At 41.5% G+C, this 22,706-nt stretch overlaps 3 protein-coding genes across 3 annotated transcripts; 1 reads left to right on the forward strand and 2 right to left on the reverse strand.

Annotated features, from left to right (window-relative positions):
- The first annotated feature begins 2,494 nt into the window (after positions 1-2,494).
- Positions 2,495-8,108, forward strand: LOC102712740 (transcription factor PCF6). The gene is given in 3 exon segments (XM_040526441.1): positions 2,495-3,440; positions 3,442-3,889; positions 7,705-8,108. Coding segments are annotated over 2 exon segments (1,206 nt in total). The 5' UTR covers positions 2,495-2,639; the 3' UTR covers positions 3,847-3,889; positions 7,705-8,108.
- A 1,321-nt stretch (positions 8,109-9,429) lies between these two features.
- LOC102713008 (leucine-rich repeat receptor-like serine/threonine-protein kinase At1g17230) lies at positions 9,430-13,280 on the reverse strand. The gene is made up of 3 exons (XM_006658220.2): positions 10,677-13,280; positions 10,126-10,516; positions 9,430-9,869 (listed from the first exon to the last, which is right to left on the reverse strand). The coding sequence occupies exons 1-2, from the start codon at positions 12,805-12,807 to the stop codon at positions 10,128-10,130; spliced, it is 2,520 nt and encodes an 839-aa protein (XP_006658283.2). The 5' UTR covers positions 12,808-13,280; the 3' UTR covers positions 9,430-9,869; positions 10,126-10,127.
- On the reverse strand, positions 12,873-13,602 carry LOC121054901 (leucine-rich repeat receptor-like serine/threonine-protein kinase At1g17230). Its single transcript, XM_040525840.1, has 2 exons — positions 12,968-13,602; positions 12,873-12,888 (listed from the first exon to the last, which is right to left on the reverse strand). The coding sequence occupies exons 1-2, from the start codon at positions 13,600-13,602 to the stop codon at positions 12,873-12,875; spliced, it is 651 nt and encodes a 216-aa protein (XP_040381774.1).
- Between the last annotated feature and the right edge of the window lie 9,104 nt (positions 13,603-22,706).

Below are 22,706 nucleotides of genomic sequence, written 5' to 3' on the forward strand. Positions count from 1 at the left end.
AATTACCAAACTAACTAATGAGATGGTTTGTTATCTAGTATCAATATAAATATCGCCGCTGTTGCCCTTACCATTATGAAAAGTTAGGCTTTCCAGTTTATTTTCAATATTTTACAACCAGTGTTCTTATAATCCGAAAAATAATCTAGTCGTTTTAGGGAGTTAAAAGATTCATTGAGAAGATGTAGCTGACAGAAGCTCTCCAAATAGGACCTATATATAGTATCATCGAAAGAAGAGAATTACTCAAGAAATTAATTTGAGGCATTCCATTCCATTCCATTTGGAAGAAAGATAGCTGCATGCATCTGCTCGAGAAAGATGTTCATAAATGTTGTCTCTCTTTGATACGTAGATATTATGGAAGGAAGGAAGAACCCTACCAACCGGCAGTAAAAGTAATGTTGCTCTAACAACTATACACTGTATTAGTAGATCAGATTTTGACAAGTTGGGCGTGTGTGTGTGTGGAGATGATCACCAACCTGCAGCAATGCACTTAACTAGATCCAAAAACCTGAGAGAGATCGATGAGTCGTTGGTGAGATGTGTTCTCTCTTTCTTTTTTGGATGCATGGCATGTACTACCAGAGATTGTTCCCAACCAAGATTTGCTTCTTCGTTTAGTTTAATTACAAACACCAGTTGATGGTCAATTTGGAAGATGTTTGCATCAACTATGAACTATATAAAATAGGCTTAAGTTTATTGTGTAGTTAGTGGCTAGGGATGGGCTTATGTTTAAACTTATCAGACGGCCTCAGTTAGGAGGAAGAATGGGTGGGCCTCACTTGTTAGCTTCCCGTGGCACACCACATCGGATTTTATGCCATGTTTGTTGCCATGCGAACATTTAGCAATTTTAGGAACGTAAATATGTATTTTATAAATTTATGGACTTAAGAAACTATGTAACAAGTTTAAGAGACACTGATGCAGTTAACTCTATTTTCTATTTACTCCATCGATCTCCAAATACTCGATTTTTTTAGACAATATAAATATTCTAAAACATTAATTTGAATACATGAGAATCCAAGGATTATCGACCAACAGCTAGCTGTGGCTCGGAAACGAATCCAACTAATTCAAAGTTCAACCTTATACTCCCTCCATATTTAAATGTATTTTGAACTAACCAACGTCTAAAAAAACAGGAGGGAGGATTCCTCTTCTTAATATTTGGTAAATAATTTTGGAATATGTTTATAAGGAAAGAGGCAGAGCACGCGTGCTGGAGTTTTGTTTTTGTCGAGGAAAACAAACAATAATCTTGCACAAGTGCTGGCATCTGATAATAAGTTAGGTCTATGCTAGAGTTGAATTAAGCAAACGAGTTAAGTACTCGGCAAGAAAAAACAACACGTGGATATATAGAACTTTTATATATACATTCATAACAATCTAAAACAAATATGCAAAATAACCTTAGACCAAAACCCTTCAAAATTTCAGCACCGTTAGCCCCACAGTATTTTTTTTTCTGACATGATTGTTAAAAAGATGAAAAAGAAAAGGAAGGAAGAGAAAGCAACGGAAATGATGCACGAATAAATCACGTGTAAAATTGGCACAATGGAGCTAGAGCATTTGCCCCAGGCAGGCAGGGCAGCTAGTGAGTGGTACAGAAGCAACAGTAGTAACCCAGCTGGTAATACTGCCACGTACGCTACACACTATCAGGTCCAGTGCACGTCTCCACTCTTTTCTTTAGCCAGCCGTGCCTGCGTGCACCGCCTCCTCATCCGGTGCACTGTATCTGTTTTTTTTTTCGTGGATAAAAGATTTATTATAGCTATTTTATTGTATATATGTTGAAATTAATTAGTATTTTTATGTTTGAAAATAATGGCTTATCTATCCATTCGTTTCTGCTGGCGCTCATAAACCAAAATTTGAATATACAGACTTTGATTTTAAGTTAGCACCGCTTATCTTATCAACTTTTTCTCTACTCCTTACAAATTGAGTCGTCCAAACATCGTTTAAAAAACCAAATGTTAGTTTCTTTTCGCTATGTGCCATGGTGCCTTGCACCATCATTTCTTTTCTTAATTTAAAGTATATTCCATTGTAAGATGTATGAACTTATTATAATACACAAGTATATCGTTAGTCTTATTTAAAATTACTCTTAATTTATTCTCACCCACACCATGCTATTATTCTTTTTAATTTTACCGTTCCTAAATAACCTGCCTATACTTATATTTAGAGATATTTAATTATTTGACACCAATAGATTTGTTAATTTGACTCCATGTAGCTCATATAACAATGTTATAGACACAGATGATGTCAAATTGTTAAACAAGTTACTGATAAATATTCTTTCGGTTTTATGTCGTAAGGCTTTCTAATCTTATTTAAATTTATTTATATGATAACAAATCTATAAATTTAAATATTATAATAAGATTTCGAGAAGTGCGGCTAGAGCTGAGGGAATAAACTTGGGCGGAAGAAGAAATCATCTCATCTCATGTCATAAAATCAGAAGAGTGTGTCTCGTCTCTCCGCACCAAAACCTCTCCTCCTCCTCCCCTCCCCTCGGCGATCACCGCCGCCCCAGCCTCAGATCTCCCAAATGCGCGCTTCCTCCTAGGGCGGCATATGCCCTGCGCGGCCGCCGACGCGGGATGGACCTCGCCGCCACCAAGCGCGGGAGGGTGAGGCACGACGACGACGGGGAGCCGGACGCCAAGCGGCGGCGGCAGCAGCAGCTTCCGTGGCAGCAGCAGCAGCCGGCCTCGCGGATCTACCGCGTGTCGCGGGCGTCCGGCGGGAAGGACCGGCACAGCAAGGTGTACACGGCCAAGGGCATCCGCGACCGCCGCGTCCGCCTCTCCGTCTCCACCGCCATCCAGTTCTACGACCTGCAGGACAGGCTGGGCTACGACCAGCCCAGCAAGGCCATCGAGTGGCTCATCAAGGCCGCCGCCGCCGCCATCGACAAGCTCCCCTCCCTCGACACCGCCTCCTTCCCTTCCCACCCCGCCTCCGCCGCTCCTCCTCCTGCTCCTGCTCCTGCTTCCGCCGACGCCGACGCCGATGCTTCCCACCACCACCAGCTCACCAAGTCCGGGTGCAGCAGCACGTCGGAGACCAGCAAGGGCTCCGTCCTCTCGCTCTCCCGCTCCGACAGCCGCGTCAAGGCCAGGGAGCGCGCCCGCGAGCGGAGCGCCGCCGCCGCCACGCCGCCCTCCTCCCAGGCCGCGGCTTCCTTCACCGAGCTGCTCACCGGGATGGGCGGAGCTGCGGACAACAAGCAGCAGGCCCAGCAGGCCTGGCAGCCGATGACCGTCGCCGCGGCCACCGCCGACTACATCGGCTTCGCGGCGGCGGCGACGCCCAGTAAATCCGCCGCCCACGCCGCGATGCCGCACACCTTCGCCTCCCCCGCCCCCCACCTGGCCGGCGTAACCCCCATCGCCGTGGCGCCCCGCGCAGCACTTCACCCTCACGCCCGCCGCCGCCGAGCCGCACGCAGAGATGACGCACTTCTCCTTCGACCACTTCATGCCCGTCCACGTCGCGGCACCCGCCTCCGGGCCGGCCGGCGACTACAACCTCAACTTCTCCATGTCCTCGGGTCTTGTGGGTGTCCACAGTAGGGGGACCCTTCAGTCCAATTCGCAGTCTCACCTCTCCAGCCACCACCACCATCAGCAACAGCAGCAGCTTCAGAGGCTGTCTGCTCCGCTGGATGCTCCCAACATCCCGTTCCTCTTCAGCCCGGCCGCGGCGCCCACGGCGGCGGACAGCCAGTTCGCCGCCGCGGCGGCGGCATTGCAGCTCTGGGACGGGTTCCGGCACGCCGACATCAAGGAGAAGGGCAAGCACTGATCAGATCAGGAGCCGCGGCATCAGGCCGGCGTCTTCTCCGACGGTAAGGCGATGAGCTCCCCCCACCCCCACACACAAAATGCTTCAGCTTTCTTTGCTTTTTGGCTGCTTGTGCCATGGGGGGTTGCATTTGTTTAAGCCCCCATTTGCGAATTTGATATGGTTTATCTCCTCCCTTTTGGTGGCTCTCGAGGTGGCCTTGTGTCCCTCAATCGCATAAAACACTCGGGGTGTTCTTGCGCAATTGACGAGTGTCTAAGCTTTAGGGGGAGGGAGCATTCAGCTCAACCCTTTTACAACAGGTGTCGATGCACTACTCACCGGGCTGGGATCTGGCTTCTTGTTCTGTTCCCCCCCAACAATTATTTCATAGGAGACAGCCCAATCGCACGGTTTCTGCTTGCCCGGCATTGGATTTTTAATGCCTTAATTTGTAGTAAGCTCAACCTACGTTGGGGTAGAGCAGCATTGCTATTGCATGAATGGAATGGATCATATGCATCCTGTGTTGTCAAATGCCTGAACAGCAATTGCAGAATAGATGGGCAGAAAAAACCCAGACAGTGCTGCCCTATAGTCTAAACCATTTCCTAATGTTCTTTTAATAGATATTGGCTTTATTGAGAACAAGACGCTTAGCCCCATTGTCTGTTGTCTTTAGCAGCAACTAGGAAAAAAATCGCAAGTGCTCAGAACTGAATATGCAGCTCGTCTCTTGCTCATTCCGTCATGTCATGAAACTCAAACTTTACCAAGTAGCATTTCGGTTGCTGTGCTTGATGTTTGTTTCTGCTTTTACTTGCACATAGAGTCGTGTGCCACCACAAGTGAATGCATTCAATACATTGCCTGAAGAATACAACTAGAACTTTTTTTCTTGAAATGTATAGTTTTGTCAGGCTAGAAAATGTAGCAAGCTCAAATCGCATAAGAGGAAGTACCTGCTAAGCACTATGGCGTTGCATACCTTAATGAAGTTGTTTTTATCAGGTCATTTCCCTTTTCTATGATAATGCCATTTATTGTTGGAGTCTAGATGTCTTTTGACTAAGTCCATCAGTAGAGATGGATAAGAAGGCATGGGCAATATATGTGTTTTTGAGCTATCATTGCTAGTGTTGGAGTTGAAGTACTAAAGCCTTGAGGAGTCACCTTAACTTCTTTCAATGAAAAGAGAAAACTCCAAATGATGCAACTTCACAAAGAAGAAAGAGGGAAGCTATGCTTTTTTATCTACTGATGTTGCCAATAATAAACACACACTCTTTTTTAGCCTTGTTCATAACATCTAAACTCAAAGGGGCCAAGGTACCAAGCTATCAAGCATCCATCTCTATCAAATTCTAAGGCACACCATACGTCACAATCGTCCTAAATCTCATGCTTTTATCAAGACTCTGCCAGAATATCATTACCAACAAATGACTGTGATATAAGCGTGTCATTCAAGATTTGGTTGCCCTGTAACTGTGTGTGGACTTCCAAGTACTTATCCTAGAGTATTAACAAACATCTGAGAGCCGTATTTGCTTACATATTACTGTATTAGTAAATACACCATGTTAGATCATCTTTACAACTGCTTATATAGTATTTCACAATCAGTTCTCCCAGCTCTGAAACTAGTTTAATACTACCTCCGTCCCATAATAACCTCATTTTTCGTTTTTCCGTATCCAACGTTTGACCATTCGTCTTATTTGAAAAATTTGTACAAAAACTTTAAAAAATTAGTCACGTATAAAGTACTATTCATATTTTATCATCTAGTAACAATAAAAATATTAATCACCAAAAAATTTCAAATAAGACGAATGGTCAAACGTTGGACACGGAAAAACGAAAAATGGGGTTATTATGGGACGGAGGTAGTACATAGCTAGGGGACAGGGGCAGTCCCATTCTCAATTCAAAGTTAATAACTGAAGGAAGTTCTTTCATGGTCCTTCAAACATAGAAAAACAAACCATACAAATACAGCAGCCAAGGGTTAGGCTGGGTTGCGCTGTTTCGTCTGACATCTAGTAAGTATAGTTGTGTTAAAATATTTGTAGTTTTGTTTTTTTAAAAAAACACGTTCTTAGGTCAGTGTTAATGAAAATCAATCTCAGTCATTCATCTCTCAAGTATTAATGCCTTGCAGATTGCATTTATAAACATTAGATATGCAGTTGTCATGGAAGATAGTCTCAAAATTTGTGCCTTGTTCCTGGGTGAAATTTAGAAGATTTCATTGTTAGGATCATGTTTCCTAAATTTTGCCTTTATCCTTGTGTAACTCCAACCTTTTCAGTTCCTCACCAACTACCATGTGTTACATGCACCTTCTATGATACTACCTTTGTCCCAAAATAAGATCATCTTATCTTGTTTGTCCTAGATTAAGTTCATTTTTGAGCAATCATTGCATCATAGTTTGTGAAAGTAGGAAATAAATGCATTTGAAGTAGATAAACTGGAGGATAATTGTATGGGGATTTGATAAAGTGGAAGGTATTCTAGTTTTTTTTTTCTTTTGTATTAGTATGTGTGGGATGAGTGAAAAATGAAGTTATTTTTAGACGGAAGGAATACTTATTTGATAGGAAAATGTGAGAAGCACCATCATAAACTGCTGTAAGCTATATCATGAAATGGCTGAGATTTTAGTTTGTGTTGAAGAACCCTCAAATATTATGCTTTACTTTAGTGGGTACTTTGTAGTGCTATACAAGGCTAAACATGTATGCCATATTGAATTTTTAAATACTTCATATTTCAGGAAAGTTATTTCTGTCAGCTGGAATACCATGTACATGATACAAAGCTGAGATTGTAAATGGTACTAACTTAAACTAGTTCAGCACAAAGATAACACCAGAGTAGCCAAAAGGTGCCTTTTTTATTGTTTTGTAGCTTAGCTATAACTTAGGTGTTAGGTCTGCCTTTCCATGTAAGTTTTATATGGTAAGTGGGCTATAATAAACCTGAAATACATTAAAATTCTTGTGAATTGCCTATTGGGTTCACAAAAAGTAACTTTTAGTACATAGGCCCAGTAATCAAACTTATACAATATGCCTAAATCAGGACAATCTTGTTGATTATCATTGTTACAAAGCTTGAATGAATTTGAAGTTGTGAAATTTCTTAGGTCCATTATGGAGGTAATATTCCAGCCTTCCCACTAAAGCGGTCACTACACACAAAGTGGCTAGAACTTTCTATCTTTTACTGCCCAAGAACTGTCACATATTGACGTGATTTATTTTGTTTGTAAAATAAGATGTTTTGGACCCTTGCATTATAGTTGCTAGGATTATAATAAGCTGTCTTAAAGGTCTTCGGTAGCAGTGGATTACTACATTCTTGTAGAGTCCTGGAATATAAATTTACTCAATAGACAAACAAGAAGCTGCCATATTGGCTTTATGATTAACATTGGTCTGACAGGTGAGGTGATGCTGGAGTTTCATTGTCTTTTCTGATAGAATCATTCCAGAAGAGTCAGTTTAACTCACCAATAATTGGCAACTTATACTGCTATTGTGATTAATTATATGGAAGAGCTTTATCAAGAAAACTAGATTGACCAAAAAGGTGATATGCTAAAACAGTTTGATCCAGCTGTCCAGTTTTTGTTTAAAGCAAAGGTTTATAGACTGTGGACTATTGTATCTCTGTCTCTGCCCATCTGTCAGCTATGTACGCTATTTGTGATAGATCTGGAAAAATAGACACCGTATTTCCCTTTGTTTCATAACATCACTTTAAAGATTGTGGGCACCTTGTAAGGTTAGATTTAGTAGAAATTACTTATAGATTGACAAACAACTTCTGTTTTATCTGATGGAGATTTTAATTCTTGATAATTTACAGGAAATGAAGAGATCAAAACATTGCAACCAATCCTGTGAGCAACATTCACAGCTTGAAGCTGCCATAATTGAATGCTGGATAATGCATTCTTGGAAAAAGAACATCAACTGCACATCTACCATGGTCACCAAAGGACCTCATCATCACTACTCAGATGATCTTGTGCTTTTCTCTGCCTGTTGTTGTATTCATTTTGTTGAGGTGAGAATTTCAGAGCATTACTCGCTGGAGTGCCCTGAGGTGGGGACGCCCGCCCTTGTAATCCTTTCTGTTGTAAACTTTGTCAATGGGATGCATGCGGCTCTGGTTTGGCTCTTTGCCTCTTTTAACAGTGTGAGATCGGTTACCCATCAAATTTTATTGTTCTCCATTGTGAGAGAAGTAAAATCCTTGTGATCCAATCTTTCAGATGTACTCTTTATCTATGGTGAAGTCTGTTTCTACACTGCATGCCAAATACTGTGCTCTAGGGAGATGTAAATTGATCCAGTGTATCAGATGCATTCTTATCTGTGGTGAATTCAACTTGTTTCCAGTGGTTTTCATTTTGCTCAGAGGCTCTTCAGAAGTAATCAATATGTAGTTGACAGTGGTTGTAGGTTGTCTGCTTCTGCCTGCCTATTTACTGAACTTACTGAACATTATGCTGGACTTGGCTGGCTTTTACATTACCTTCTGACAATTTCAGAACTGTTAGCATTTCAGGGTGAGTTTGGTTGGTGGTCAAGGTGGGATAGAATATGGCAGTGATCCGGATTTATGTTTGGTTGGATGGATGAGACGATCCATTGGTTGAATAGATGGGATGAACATATTTAATTACTAATAAATAATAATATTAATTAATCAGCATAAATATTATCCTAATTAGTACCAATTAACCATGAAATATCTATCATCCCTAATTAACACTAATTTAAACTTGTCAATTACTAATTAATAACAAAACACGTTAATTATCATTAAACAATCACTAATGAATGCCATTAGTGGGTGGATGAGCTCGTCCAGCCAATTTGGCTGGATACACCCATCCAGCATCTTCATGGAATATTTCTTTCCTGGGCCACTCTATCCAGCTTCGTCCATGAACCAAACATAAAAAAAAACTGGACGGCCATCTCCCATCCAGACAAGTCTAGCCAACCAAACACACTGCACAGCAAGTGTAGAAAAATATATGCAACCTTCGCTCGCTCTATCTTACCACCAAATCAAAGTTTTACACATGTGGATGTGGTGCTCCAAAAGCTTGTGAAAGCTGCTATGCTCCATGTGGATTTTGAGTGAGCAGTTCTTTGTTAGGTGTTGCTTGCTGCTGCTGCAGTCTGATAAAAAAGGCAGGTACTAGTGCATCTCAACCTACTTTGATCGAGTGATTGAGCGATTGAGCCGTGGCAGCATGCAATGGATCAGCTCACTTTTTATCAGCGGCTTGGCTTGCTGGGATACCTAATTTCCTGTGCGTTACTGACCTGACCTGCTTGCAGAGTTTGCAGGACACCAAGTCAAAACCAACAGTAGTAGCAACCGAAAAGGATGGGTCAAAGGCATCGACTTTTGGCATTGAGGAGGCTGCCGACTGCAGGCTTGCTTGTCCATACATCATAAAGATGAAAATTCTCATTTTTCCAAGGTAATGTAATTTATTTCCTTTATTTTTACATTAAGTTGGCAAGGACAGAGAGAATAAGAAAAAAAAAATACTGATCAGGATATTCACAGCAAAAAAAAAATCAATAGATTAATTTGTTATATTTATTATGAGCTCAATATATAGTCTATGAAGTATGTACAATGCAGTGTGTTGCTACAAACTATATCAGGCTAGTAAAAGTAGATCTATCATCTATGTGGATTGCTGAACTGAACCTATCTGCCTATCTGGAGTGTTTCATAAAGGGAACACTCCAAACTCTGGAATATCTTCCTCCAACTGCAGTCACTGAAGTAAGAATGGACTACTTCAGATCCTTTAACGGATCGCTAATCTTGGTCAGAACGACAGATTTCTTGTTCAAATTGAGGTTAGATTATATCCACAGCTTCTTGGAGCACAATAATAGCACATTACCTAGAGGTTCCTCAACTACGAACTCAGTTAAGTTGTGGATACTCCCTTGCTAGTTTATAAGTTGTTGGTAAAAAGAATTGAAGACACTAGCCTGCAAATCAAGAGAACAAACAACTGATTAGCAATTATGTTGCCCAACCGGTAGTAAATTAAAAAAACAATAATCATTTCAAGTATGACAGGCTAAATACTTGGTAATGATGCGTATATTTTTCTCTAGTAATGTTTCAGTTTCATGCACGAAAAGCTTGATCCGATCCATTGGATTAGAAAAAAATGGTCTAGATTAGTTATACTAGTAGTAGAGAGCATTATAGAACTTGTTTATTCGATAATTCTTATCTCACCTCTAATTTTTAAGAGCAGAATCATCTTCCATTGGTGCCTCCGATGCTGGAGACGAAAAAGAATCATAAGCGGAGGCTCTGGCATCTATCAGCATTGATATGACTTCACGCATGCTAGGCCTATCTAGTGGCGACTCACTGGTGCAGAACAATGCAATTTTCAGAACCAGAGACATTTCTTCCAGAACCCTCCTCGAGTTCAGATTCAGCCTGCTGTCAAACATTTCAGAATTTGGTGTCGAACTGTTTGTCATCCGCCTCACCAAATTGACAAGATCCCCTCCTTGCTCAAGAGGTTGAATTGGAGATTGCCCAGTCACTAGTTCCAACAAGACTACCCCGAAGCTATAAATATCACATTTTTCAGTCACCTTCATGGTAAAAGCATACTCTGCATCACCATAAGAAACACGGAATTGGAGATTTAGAAGTTAAAAACAACTGAACAAACTATCGTATATACTTAGTAAGACCAAGTGAAACTATTTGGTTGATGATTACAACTAATAATGAGCTGTAAGCTAACATGGTGAGGCAGTAGCATATCTAACCTGGTGCAATGTAGCCATATGAACCAGCGATAGCAGACATTGTTCTGGAGTTGGAAATGTCAATCAGTTTTGCCAAGCCAAAGTCCCCTACATGAGCCTCCATCATTTCATCAAGCAATATGTTGTTCGATTTTATGTCCCGGTGAATCACCTTTGGCTTGCAGTCACTGTGAAGATACCTCAGACCTTCAGCAGACCCAAGGGCGATCCGGTAACGGGTGTCCCAGTCCAGTAGACACCCATCCTTGCTCCCATGAAGCAACTCTCCAAGGCTACCATTTGCCATGTACTCATAAAGGATAAGATTGCAGTCCTGATTGGAGCAGAAACCATACAGCTTGACAATGTTACGGTGCCTGACATTTCCAAGTGTGGTTATCTCAGCTCGGAAGCTTCTGTCGACATTGGCACTTTCCCCCTGAGACTTGAGCTTCTTCACTGCAATTCTTCTCCCATCAGGCATGATAGCCTTATACACAGTGCCACAAGCACCCCTTCCAATTACAGCACTCTCTGAGAAGCTATCGGTCGCCTTCATAAGCTCCTGATATGTTATCCGCTCCTTCAGAAAGTAGTGAGGACCTGAAAACCCAGTCTTCCGCTCTTCATTCGACACAAGATCAGGTATCTTTGATTTCAAGGACCAGCAAACGACTGCAATCAACACCAGTGAGACAAATGCAATGACAATGGAAGAAATGCTGATGATCTTCTCCCTGAGAAGCCGCTTCTTCTGCATTTCTGTGTCCCTACTTGCATAGGATGACCCTGGTGATCCTGAACATGCTTTCCCTTTGATACCACAAAGGCCAATGTTTCCCAGGAAATTGCTGCTGTCCAAGTGCTGGAACAGCGTGGTGCTGGGAAGTGGACCGATAAGATTGTTGTAAGAAAGATTGCACTCCAGCAGGCTTGACAACTCCCCGAATGAGGAAGGTACTTCTCCTTCTAGCTCATTGTTGTTCAAATATAGGAACTCCAACATGTGCAAGTTCCCTAGCTGCGTCGGGATCTCACCGGATAGCATGTTGTGACTGACATTCAGCGCGATCTGGAGAGCAGTGAGCTGCCCAAGCTCAACCGGCAATTGGCCAGACAAACGGTTGCCTCCCATCTGCAGCTCAGTGAGCCGGGAAAGGCCTCCAAAACTGCTTGGGATGGTTCCATTTAGACTGTTGTCAAATAGCTTCAGCTGCTCCAGGTTCACCAGAGTGCCAAGCTCCTGAGGAATGACTCCCGTGAGGGAATTCTTGCTGAGATCAAGCCTCTGGAGCTTTGTACACTGTGCCAGCTCGCGAGGAATCGGTCCGGTGAGCTGGTTCGACGATATATTGAAAGCGACAAGCTTGGTCAGGTTGCCAATGCCAGGGGGTATCTGCCCAACAAAGTAATTCTCCGACAAAATCAGCCTCTCAATGTTCCTGAACTTGCCGATTTCAGGCGGAATCGGGCCAGAGAACCGGTTCCGGTTCATGTCGAGCGATGACAGGTTCTGCAGCAGCGACAGCTCGATGGGGAGGCTCCCTGTCAGCATGTTTCCCCCCAACTGGAGCTGTGTCAATGTTCTGCAGACCTTCAGTCCTGGAGGGATATTGCCGATGAGGCGGTTCGATCCGAGGCTCAAGAAGATGAGCTTCTGGTACTTGCACAGCTGAGTAGGGATGCTCCCTGTCAGCTGATTATCCGACAAGTCGAGCACCGAAAGATTGCTGCTTGCTCCAAGCATAGGGGGGATGACACCATGGATTTGGTTGTCGAACAGCTGCAAGTACTCCAAATCGGTGAGGTTCTGAAACTCCATCGGAATTGTGCCGGTGAGGTTGTTGATGGACAAATCAATCCTCCTGATGACACTCAGCTGGCTGAGCTCCGGCGGGATGCTGCCTTGCAGTCGGTTCTCGAAGAGGTAGAGCAGCCGGAGCGTGGGTATCCGGCCGAGCTCGCCGGGGATGACGCCGGTGAGCCGGTTCTCGGAGAGGTCAATCTCGACGGCGCTCTGCAGGTTGCCGAGCTCGCTTGGGATGGTGCCGTCGAGCTGGTTCCGGTAAATGTAGAGCTTGGCGAGGGATGGCAGCGCGCCGAGCTCCTTGGGGACGCCGCCGGTGAAGGAGTTGTCGTTGAGGGCGAGCATCTCGAGGCTGGTGCAGTCGCCGAGCTCCGGCGGGATCTCGCCGGAGAGGGCGTTCTGCCAGAGGATCAATGTGGTGAGGTTCTTGAGGCGGGAGAGCTCGCCGGGGAGTGGCCCGACGAGGTTGTTCTGGGCGAGGCCGAGCACGGCGAGGCTGGCGCACTCGCTGATCTCGACGGGGATCGGGCCGGAGAGGTCGTTGAGCCCGGCGCGGATGATGCGGAGGCTCTGGAGCGCGCGGAGGGAGGTGGGGATCTCGCCGGTGAGGTTGTTGCTGTAGATTTCGAGCTCCTCGAGGGCGGTGAGGTTGCCGATGGCCGCCGGGATCTTCCCGGACAGCAGGTTCTCGCTGAGGAAGAGCTGACGCAGCGACGGGAGGCCGCAGAGCTCCGGCGGGATGCTGCCATGGAAGGAGTTGGTGCTGAGGTCGAGCACCTGGAGGGCGCGGCAGCCGGAGAGGCCGGCGGGGAGCGCGCCGGAGAGCGCGTTCTTGGACACGTTGAGTACCTCCAGGCGCGGCAGCGCGCAGACGGCGGCGGAGAGCTCGCCGTGGAGGTTGAGCCCGTGCAGCGTCACGGCGGTCACCTCCAGCGCCGGCGAGCAGGCAATGCCGGGCCACCCGCACGGGTCGCCGCCCGCCGCATCCCAGCTCGAGAGGCGCCCGTCCACGTCGTCCAGCTTGCGCTTGAACTCCCGCAGCGCCGCCGCCGCCGCCTCCCCCACCACCGACGCGGCCGCTGCGGCGGCAACGGCAAACAGAACCACCGCGAGCAAGACCTGCGCCATGGAGGCCGCCATTGCCCCGCAAGAACCGAGCTCTCTCCACCCCAACCCCCGCCTCAGCAAAGACAAGACACCAGTACACGCACCGCCTCTACGCCAAGAAACAGCGCGCCATGGACGGAGAGACACCCACACAGAGCGAGCAGCCAAGAAGGCAGGCGCCCCCACCCCGCACCCCCACTAGGCGACCACCACCACCACCACCGAGCACGCAGCAGCAGGAGAGGCACAGCCAGCCATGGGGGCAGCCCGGCTCGGAGGTGTGGTGGGTGGCACTAGTCGCCCGCGCAATCGGGATGCACGCACGCCACGATGGTGGTGGTGGTGAGTGGGAGCTGCAGCGGAAGCGGAAGCGGAAGCTGCTCACCTTTCTTTTATGGCGGAGGAGCAAGCCGGTTCAACCCCGCCGGCAACGGCAACGTGCCTTTGACCACCACTGCCGCTCGTCTCGGCATTTCGCCGAGCATGTACCGTGCATGGCATGGGAGCTTGGACAGGGTAGGTGGAGCCCAGCCGTCAGTGAGAGACAGAACGCACGTACTGTGCTAGTGTATATACGCGGTTACGGATTGTCGCCGAAAGCGCGTCCATCTCTCCTTTTAGGCCTCTTCTAGTTGGCAAAATTTTTTTGCAAAATGATCAACGTTGAGCGGATGTCAGTTGGGATTTTTGGATATAAATAAAAAAATGAATTTCACAGCTCTTCTGAAAACCACGAGACAAATCTTTTGAGCCTAATAATCCATCATTAGCACATGTTGGTTACTGTAGCACTTATGGCTTTATGCACTAATTAAGCTCACAAGATTCGTCTCACGATTTTCCCCATAACTGTACAATTGTGTTTTTATTTTTATATATGTTTAATGCTTTATTTAAGTGTCCAAAAATTCGATTGGGTGTTTCTGGGAAAAGTTTTAGAGAACTGGCTTAGTAGTAAAGCTAAGTTAATCACTTTTTAAGTAGTTAGGACTAATTAACTATAATGCATAATTAAAGGTTTTGGAGCAAATCAGGATCAACCTGGTGGATAATAAGTATATTATAATTAACATCTTTTTGAGGTCAAAGTATCTAGTTAGAAAGTTGGCATCTTATCTTTTATGAATTTTGGATGAGTTGGAATATGCCGACTCTTTCTTACGAGAATTATTGCTGCTTCCAATGCTCACAAATTCACGCGATCATCGAGTGCACGATGACCTATTAGTTTAACCCAAAACTAAAAAAAATATTTGTAATTTACTCGCAATTCAATAGGTCTAACCTGTAATAACATTGGAGCAATTTTCATACAAAATACATGTCCGGAATATACACAAGCACTACTTGGTCAGATATTGATCGATCTTTTGGTTGACCTTAAGTTGTACTCTGTCACATAAAAACTAAATTTAGTAAAGGATATAACCCTTCTAGTATAATGAATTTAGACGACGGTTGTCCGAAGTCGTTTTACTAGAAGGGGTTTGTTTAGTTTTTATGGAAGAGATCAAGTACATAACCTTGTCTAGTTTCCAAAACATCACATCGAATTTTAAATGGAGCATTAAATATAGATGAAAAAAAATTAATTGCACAATTATAAAAGAAATCGTAAGATCTTTTGAGCCTAATTAGTTCATACTTAGTCATAAGTGCTACAGTAACTTACATGTGCTAATGATAATTGGTTTAAAAGATTCGTCTCATGGTTTACGGGCAAGCCGTAAAATTTGTTTTTTAAGTCCAAAAGCTTCTTTTTCCAAGGAAGAAAACCATATGTTTTCTTAGGATTGAGTGCTTTAATTTAGTGCCACTACCTATCAAATAACTTCGGCGAAGAAGGTCATAACCTGTCATTTCAAGCCCACACATACTACACCAGCAGCTCTCTTAATGTCGTGTCGTCTTGATTAACCTCCGTCCCCTAGCTAGCTGCTAGCAACACAAAGAGCCAGCCAAATTTCACATCACATCAAACCTTTTCCTAATCACAACATGTGTAATGTACAGTGATATAATCTTTTCACTCTAAAATATATCATAATATTAGACTTTTGCATTGTTTCTTATAATTTCAATATTTTCGATGATTCCAGAGTAATCAATTACTTACAAAGATAATTTAATCAACTTAAAATTTAACCACTGATGTGACTAAAAGAGAATCTTAATATTTTTAGGCTATACTAAATAAACTAGAAATGCTTATATTTTATAACGAAGGTAGCTATGGTATAAAAGCAGACAATTCAATTATTCATAGTGATATATCTAGCATCGGGCAATAATTAAGCAAGAGAATTATTCAGAATTTTGTGGTCATAATATCACTGTCTCTAGTACAGCTTGGAAATTGGTCACCTTTTGGCTTTATATAATTTCTGTGACTCCACTATCTGTATTTAAAAATACAAACATTTTAATATCAAATCTTATACCATAATATAAGCATTTTAATAGTACTTACAGTACTACTTATCAGTTATAACGTGAATCACTTTCTATTTAAAATACTTTCTATTTTTTCCCTATCTACTCTCCTACCTTATTCATTCATCATGTATTAAGGGGTATTATAGTCTTTTCTTTTTAATAACCTTAATCTTTTTTAAACAATTTAAAAATACTTATATTTAAAACAGATGTAGTTGTATATATATACTTTAATTTAATTTAATTGGATGGGAATAGACACAACCACGGTCTAAATTCACATGCTCCAGTCTCAAGAGATGGATACTTGTAAGGTTGGTCACCTGATCACATGGTTCTTGTACCCAACTTGCCCCTCGACAGTATTATTTTATTTTGTTCATGTTAATTACAAGCAGTAGTATAACAATTGTATACCTTACTACTTCCTCCACGTCCTATTCTAACGTACGACACAGTTTACATTTTTTTATATATTTTGACTGTTCGTTTTATTAAAAAATTATATAATAATAATTTATTTTATTGTGATGGATTAGAACTAAATATATTTTAAGTATAACTTTTACTTTTGAATGTTTGTATATTTTTTTTAAGAAAAGACAAATGATAAGATATATAACAAAGAGTCGATCGCGTCGTCTCTGTGTGGGTATAAACTAAGGGTGTGTTTGGTTGGCTGGACTTGCCTGGATGGGAGATGGCCATCCAGTTTTTTGTTGTGTTTGGTTCATGGGTGAAGCTGGATAGGGTGGCCCAGAAGAGGAATATTCCATGAAGATGCTGGATAGGTGTATCCGGCCAAATTGGCTGGATGAGCTCATCTACCTTCACTAATGGTGTTTATTAGTGATTGTTTAGTGATAATTGACGTGTTTTGTTATTAATTAGTAATTAACAAGTTTTAAATTAGTGTTAATTAGTGATGATAGATATATTTTATTGTTAATTTATACTAATTAGGATAATATTTATGCTGATTAATTAATATTATTATTTATTAGTAATTAAATATAGTCATCTTCATCCATCCAACCAAACAAAACATTGGATCGTCTTATCCATCCAATCAAACATAAATCGGGATCACCATATCCCTAAAAATACGTATGACCATATCCCATCCCATCCCAGCTTGATCACTAAACAAACGCACCCAAAGAGTTCTTACAACACAGTCCAAATAATCTATGGAGACCAGTACGGCAGTGCACTAAGAAAACATTGATAATTGACTAGTAGATCGAGCTTAATTTGCTGAGACCGAGTAAGCATAAAATTTTGTGCTCACATCAGAGTTAGGCCAAGAATTTTTGGATCACATGCAGCGATTATTCAATAGTTGATAGCTAGGTAGAGATCAGATCGTGTTGCATTTGTCTCAAAATATAAGTATTTCAGAATTTAAATTTTATACTATAATATAAACATTTCTTTGCCGATTTCGGGATTTTAACCATTCCAATGTTTCTAGCCAATCTGATGCCCATAAGGGAAGGTAATGTAAATAATTCAAAATTCAAAACGAAATCTAGTCGGTCCAATATTTCTACGATAAAAAAAAGAATCTTTTAACATCTTCTTAATATATATTAAACAATATAGAAATATTTTTATTTTTAGAAAGAATGTAGTATTTAATTAGGCAGCAACCCGGCCGTTCACTCGCCAATGTATACTACTAGCAGTATATACTCCCCCTGCTCAAAAAATGGATTTTTTACGTCGAGTGTTTGATCATCCGTCGTATTTAAAAAATTTAAGCAAATTAGTTACGTATAAAGCACTACTAACAATTAAAATTAAAATTAATCAAAAAACTAAAAAGTGACTTATTTTGTGACGGATTGTGTAAATAATTGTTGCCATATCTATGAACTTTGCTGCATGATCAGTAGGTCTATATTATAGTATCTTGATTGTTTATTTAATGAGGTCAATCTTGTTGACATGAAATAACACATTGAAAAGATGGTCCAGAGAAGCAGTAGTCCTCCTGTTTGGCAAAGATACCTTGTCTGTTTCTGACACAGAAAGTTAGGCCCTCAGCAACAAAGGTGAGCTAAAGCGTGCATATTCTATTGTGTTTGATTGGATTACATGAAACCTAAATAAAGCTATCAGCAAGCTGCAGCTTATGCACACACTGATGTTTCCTTCAAGTACAGACGAAAAGATTGATCATGTATATCAGATGACACGGCAGATCAAAATTAGGCCAGTATGCATGCTTGGCGGCTGTGCCTAACAATGGCAGCATGCAATATGGATCAATTAATGAAGAACAGTACTATGTGCAACATAATTAATTATTTGGTGCAATTATACATAGAGAGAGAGAGAGAGATGGAGATGCAAGATCAAAGTCACTGTGTAGCCACTGAATAATCACTGATGAACCAATGAAACAAACAGGAAGAATTATATGGGTGGAAATGAATGCAGAGAAACCTCATCTTGTGTCTGTTCAAGTGCTGAGTGTTGCCACTGACCCTCTCATATTGGGGTTATATGTCCACTCACAAGGCCAGTGCCTAGCACTCATCCATCCTCCTCAATTGCCACGAATTATTAAGTCCACTGGCACTGAATGTTTGAGTTGCACCTGAAATGATGTGTACAGAGATTTTAGTTCATGCCTTTTTCTCTCCAATCCAGGTTCATCTCCATCTTGGTCATTGGAGAGTTGACAGCAATGGACATATCTATGTTAGAGGGGAAGTGTTTTTCCACAACTTGCGTAGGTCAGACCCCACATACACTTATTTTTAGAATGAAAACATAGCAATCCATTTCAATGTCTTTTTGATGTTTTAAAAACAAATCTTCATGCTTTTAATGAATGTACTCAAAATTGTGCGAGACTGACCAAGTTGACAACTAACGAGCTAGTATGTTATGTATACATATAATTTATTTGAGAGATTCTATGATATCTGCAAGGTATGTTATGTATAGATAGGTGGTGCAATGTTAGCCTTTGATATAGTGAGGGGCAAGGTGAGAAAAAAATTAGTGCAACCAATAGCAGCGGTGTAATTAATTACATATATAATTTAGTGGCAATTGTGTTTAGTCTCAATACCTTTTCCATTGAAAAAATATTGTTTGTCTTATCGTTGATCATAGTTATTTCTTCATATGTAAATCTTTCATCTTAGAGTTTATCCGTCATTGACATCAGAGAGGTAGATCGGCATTGGGTCAAAAGGAGCAATGGCGATTGGTGAGGATCATACATGAAGATCTGGGGATAGTTGGCTGCCCTGGCACTTGTTCTTTCTGTTGAAGATTTGAGCACGCAAATCTGCAAAACACCGTGTAAATCATGGTGTACTTGGAAATAAAATTTAAACTAGAGAAAAATCACGTAGATCATGCCTTTTGTTTCGTTCAACCGTACTGATACAGTACCTTTTGTTTTTTTTGCAAAACCACCTTTGACAAGGGAAATGCTGAAGTATGTGTGCATTTACTTTTGTACTTTATTAATGAGCAGGTTGGTGAAAAGATCTCAGATTTCTTTGCCACACTCAGAGCAGGTACAATAGCAGGCTATAAGCCAACTATAAGCATATTTTAAAGAGATAAGAGGGGAGAGAGAAGAGAGGTAGACTACTAATTTGTAGCCAGTTACACACGGGCTCCAAGACAAAAAGTGTGTATGACATATGAGACCATTTATTGATGTTTTGTAGCTAACTATTGTATGCACTGGCTATTAGATTGGCTATAGATGAATTGGAGCCAGTAGTTGGCTATACTATTGAACTTGCCCTCATCTTTTCGCTTTTGATTATGCTTATAAGCCAAAATTTAAATTTTCAACCTTAAATTTAGAGTTAATTTAAGAGATTTTTTTATCGTAGTTTATTTTTCAGCCTAGGGTTTTATATATCTAAGAGTACGTATGTACAAGTCTTATTTATAAATTATTATTCCTTTGTAAATATACCGTTCGAATTTTTTGTTCGATAAGCAAAATGATAACCCCCTATAGCTTCCGTCCAGCACTATAAGCATTTCTAGGCTGAGAAACAAAAAGACCATGATGTCCCTCGTTAAATGAGAATGGTTAGAGTTAAAAGTGTTTGGGATAAAATAGAAAGAAATTTGAATAGTATATGATTGATGGGACAAGTAGTAATATATAAATGTGTATATTCTTGAACAAAATCCAAATGGCTATATTGTTGGAGAGAGTGAATATTTTTATGCCCACAATTTTGCCGGTCTATACAATTAATTTGCGGTGAAAAAAACAAGTAAGACATGTAGCAGTCCTAACAACCACACATTGATCATGTACTTGAGGATCGCCGGAATGCATCGTGGTTGGCATATCACCATCTCTTAACTATAGATGCTGAAATTTGTGCAGTAAAAGAAAAGGTATGTAGTCAACATATCTTGCTAGATGTAGTCAACATCAAAGAACACGACATTTCAGACCAAGATTAGGCTTTAATTGGAGCTCAAAATTGACAGGGAAAAGATATATAGCCACAGGTCCAATACTGATATATATGGAGCCAGATAGATTTGAGAGTAACCATAACCATGTGGGTTCATATTGGTCTATGGGATGAATAATTATCGCCCTCCCAATGAGAACTTTTACACTGTGATTACTCCCTCCGGTTCATAATATAAGATTTTATAGTCTTGACCAGATTTATATGGGTACTAAATGAATCTAGAGATATATATAAATTATATACATTCATCAATAGATGAATATTTTAGGCAAGACTAGAAAGTCTTACTATATAAAACAGAGATATTATTAGTTACTTAGGCAGCTTACCATATCTCCTAGTTTGTTCGATATGCTTAACCATCCAATTGATCGATCTGTAATTATATGGTAATTATTTAGCATCGTTCAGAATTAAGAAATCAGCCGTTCACATGTTTTGCCTAAGCTCAACAATAAAAAAACATTGTTAAATAATTTAGAATGACTTTTGTGCTCTTGCTTCGTTAGGCAAGGAAGAGAGACAGAGATGTTGGAAAAATTGACAAGGTTGAAAAGGGCTCATTTGGACGGAAAGTTCAATAAGGACAGCGGTTGTTCTATGAAGCAAACATTTTCATAAATTGTTGTGTTCCAAATTAATCATTACCTGTTTAATTTACACATGGACAATACAAGGTACTTAAAGGTATTATCCTAATATTTGTCACATAAAAATCTTGTTTTCCACCGGCAAATTATATATATATACACACACACAACCCATGTAGTTATTGCTATAAACAAATCCGTACAAGAAACTACATTATTGGTGTTTCTGTACCTTAGACGTGAAGAGAGTAAATACACCTGATATCAGTAGGATCTATTTCTATATATATATACACACATACATATAAATCTAAAACAAATACTTAAATATCTTCAAAAAAGAAAAAAAAATTACGTGCTATAAGATTTTGATATAAAAAATCCATTGAGCTATATAAGTCAAAATTTAGGTGTGATTTGATATGTTTTTGAACCCTGACTTACGAAGTAGCCCGTGACTCTATATCCAAAGCTAAATGGAGCAGCCACTGCATGCTGCTCCAAGCAGCATATATACTGTTTGGCAAATCTTTGCCCAATAGTTGGTGTTTGCCAAAATCTCACACTCGAGGACCAGCCTTTTCTTCTTTTTTTTTCGTGTGAGATTAATTAGAGGTTGAGGATCAAAGTTGGTGCACATGTGTACATATGCATGGAGGGACCCAAGCAACAAATCAAGAGGGAAGAAAGTAAGGCAATGGTGGAGGTTCATGTTCTGCTCCATATCTACCACTCTTAGCTAGCTGCTAGTACCCAGCTTGTTGCTTGGCCTTTCTGATCTGATCTGATCTATCACTTGGTCACACATGGACTGTAGTGTCACATGCATTGGCATGGTGTGCAAAGCTAGAGAGGCCACTGCAAAACAAGCACAGCATGAGCATGCAATTGGGTGGCGCATTGCCAGAAACAAAACCGTAGAGAGAGAGAGCCCATCAACAAGACAAAGCAAGGTCTCCAAGCATCGTCATTCCATGGCAATGCAATGTTGCACTCACACTCACACTCACACACACACTCAGAATCTCTCTCTCTCTCTCTCTCTTCTCTCTATCTTCTCTTCTCTTTTTGCTGTTGGTGCGTGATGGTACAGGGAAAGAAGGGACAAGCTAGATCAAGAGATAAGAGAGAGAGAGAGGCACACAGTTCAACATCGCCATCTTCCTCTCCCTAGATCTCTCTCTTCTCTTGTACATGCACGTTTTCGTTCGTGAGGAGATCTTTGTGTGTTTATTTGTTTGTGCGATCATAGCTAGCTAGATTATCGATTTGTGTTGTGTTGTGCCTTTTTTTTTTCTTTCTGATCGGTTGGCATATCTTGGCACGATCCATCCATGGCGTGAATGGTCGGTTGGCGCCTTGCATGCTGCTAAACCCTTTTGTTTGCTCCCTTGCTCGATGGGTAGCTTTCCTAGATCTATATCGCTGTATCGGTCTCAATTATGCTTCAAGGCACAGCCTTCCGCCACTACTATTTGTTTGGGCACTTGATCAGCATTGCTAGCTCAAGATAACAGATAGCTAGCTACTCCATCCGTTCCATGTAGCAACCTAGTATTAAGTACATTTTGCATATATTACCTACTACGACTATAAATTTATACAGAACTTGCTTCGATAGAAACGGATTTTA

This window comes from Oryza brachyantha, chromosome 7 (genome assembly GCF_000231095.2).
Source record: "Oryza brachyantha chromosome 7, ObraRS2, whole genome shotgun sequence".
NCBI classification, from domain to species: Eukaryota; Viridiplantae; Streptophyta; class Magnoliopsida; order Poales; family Poaceae; genus Oryza; species Oryza brachyantha.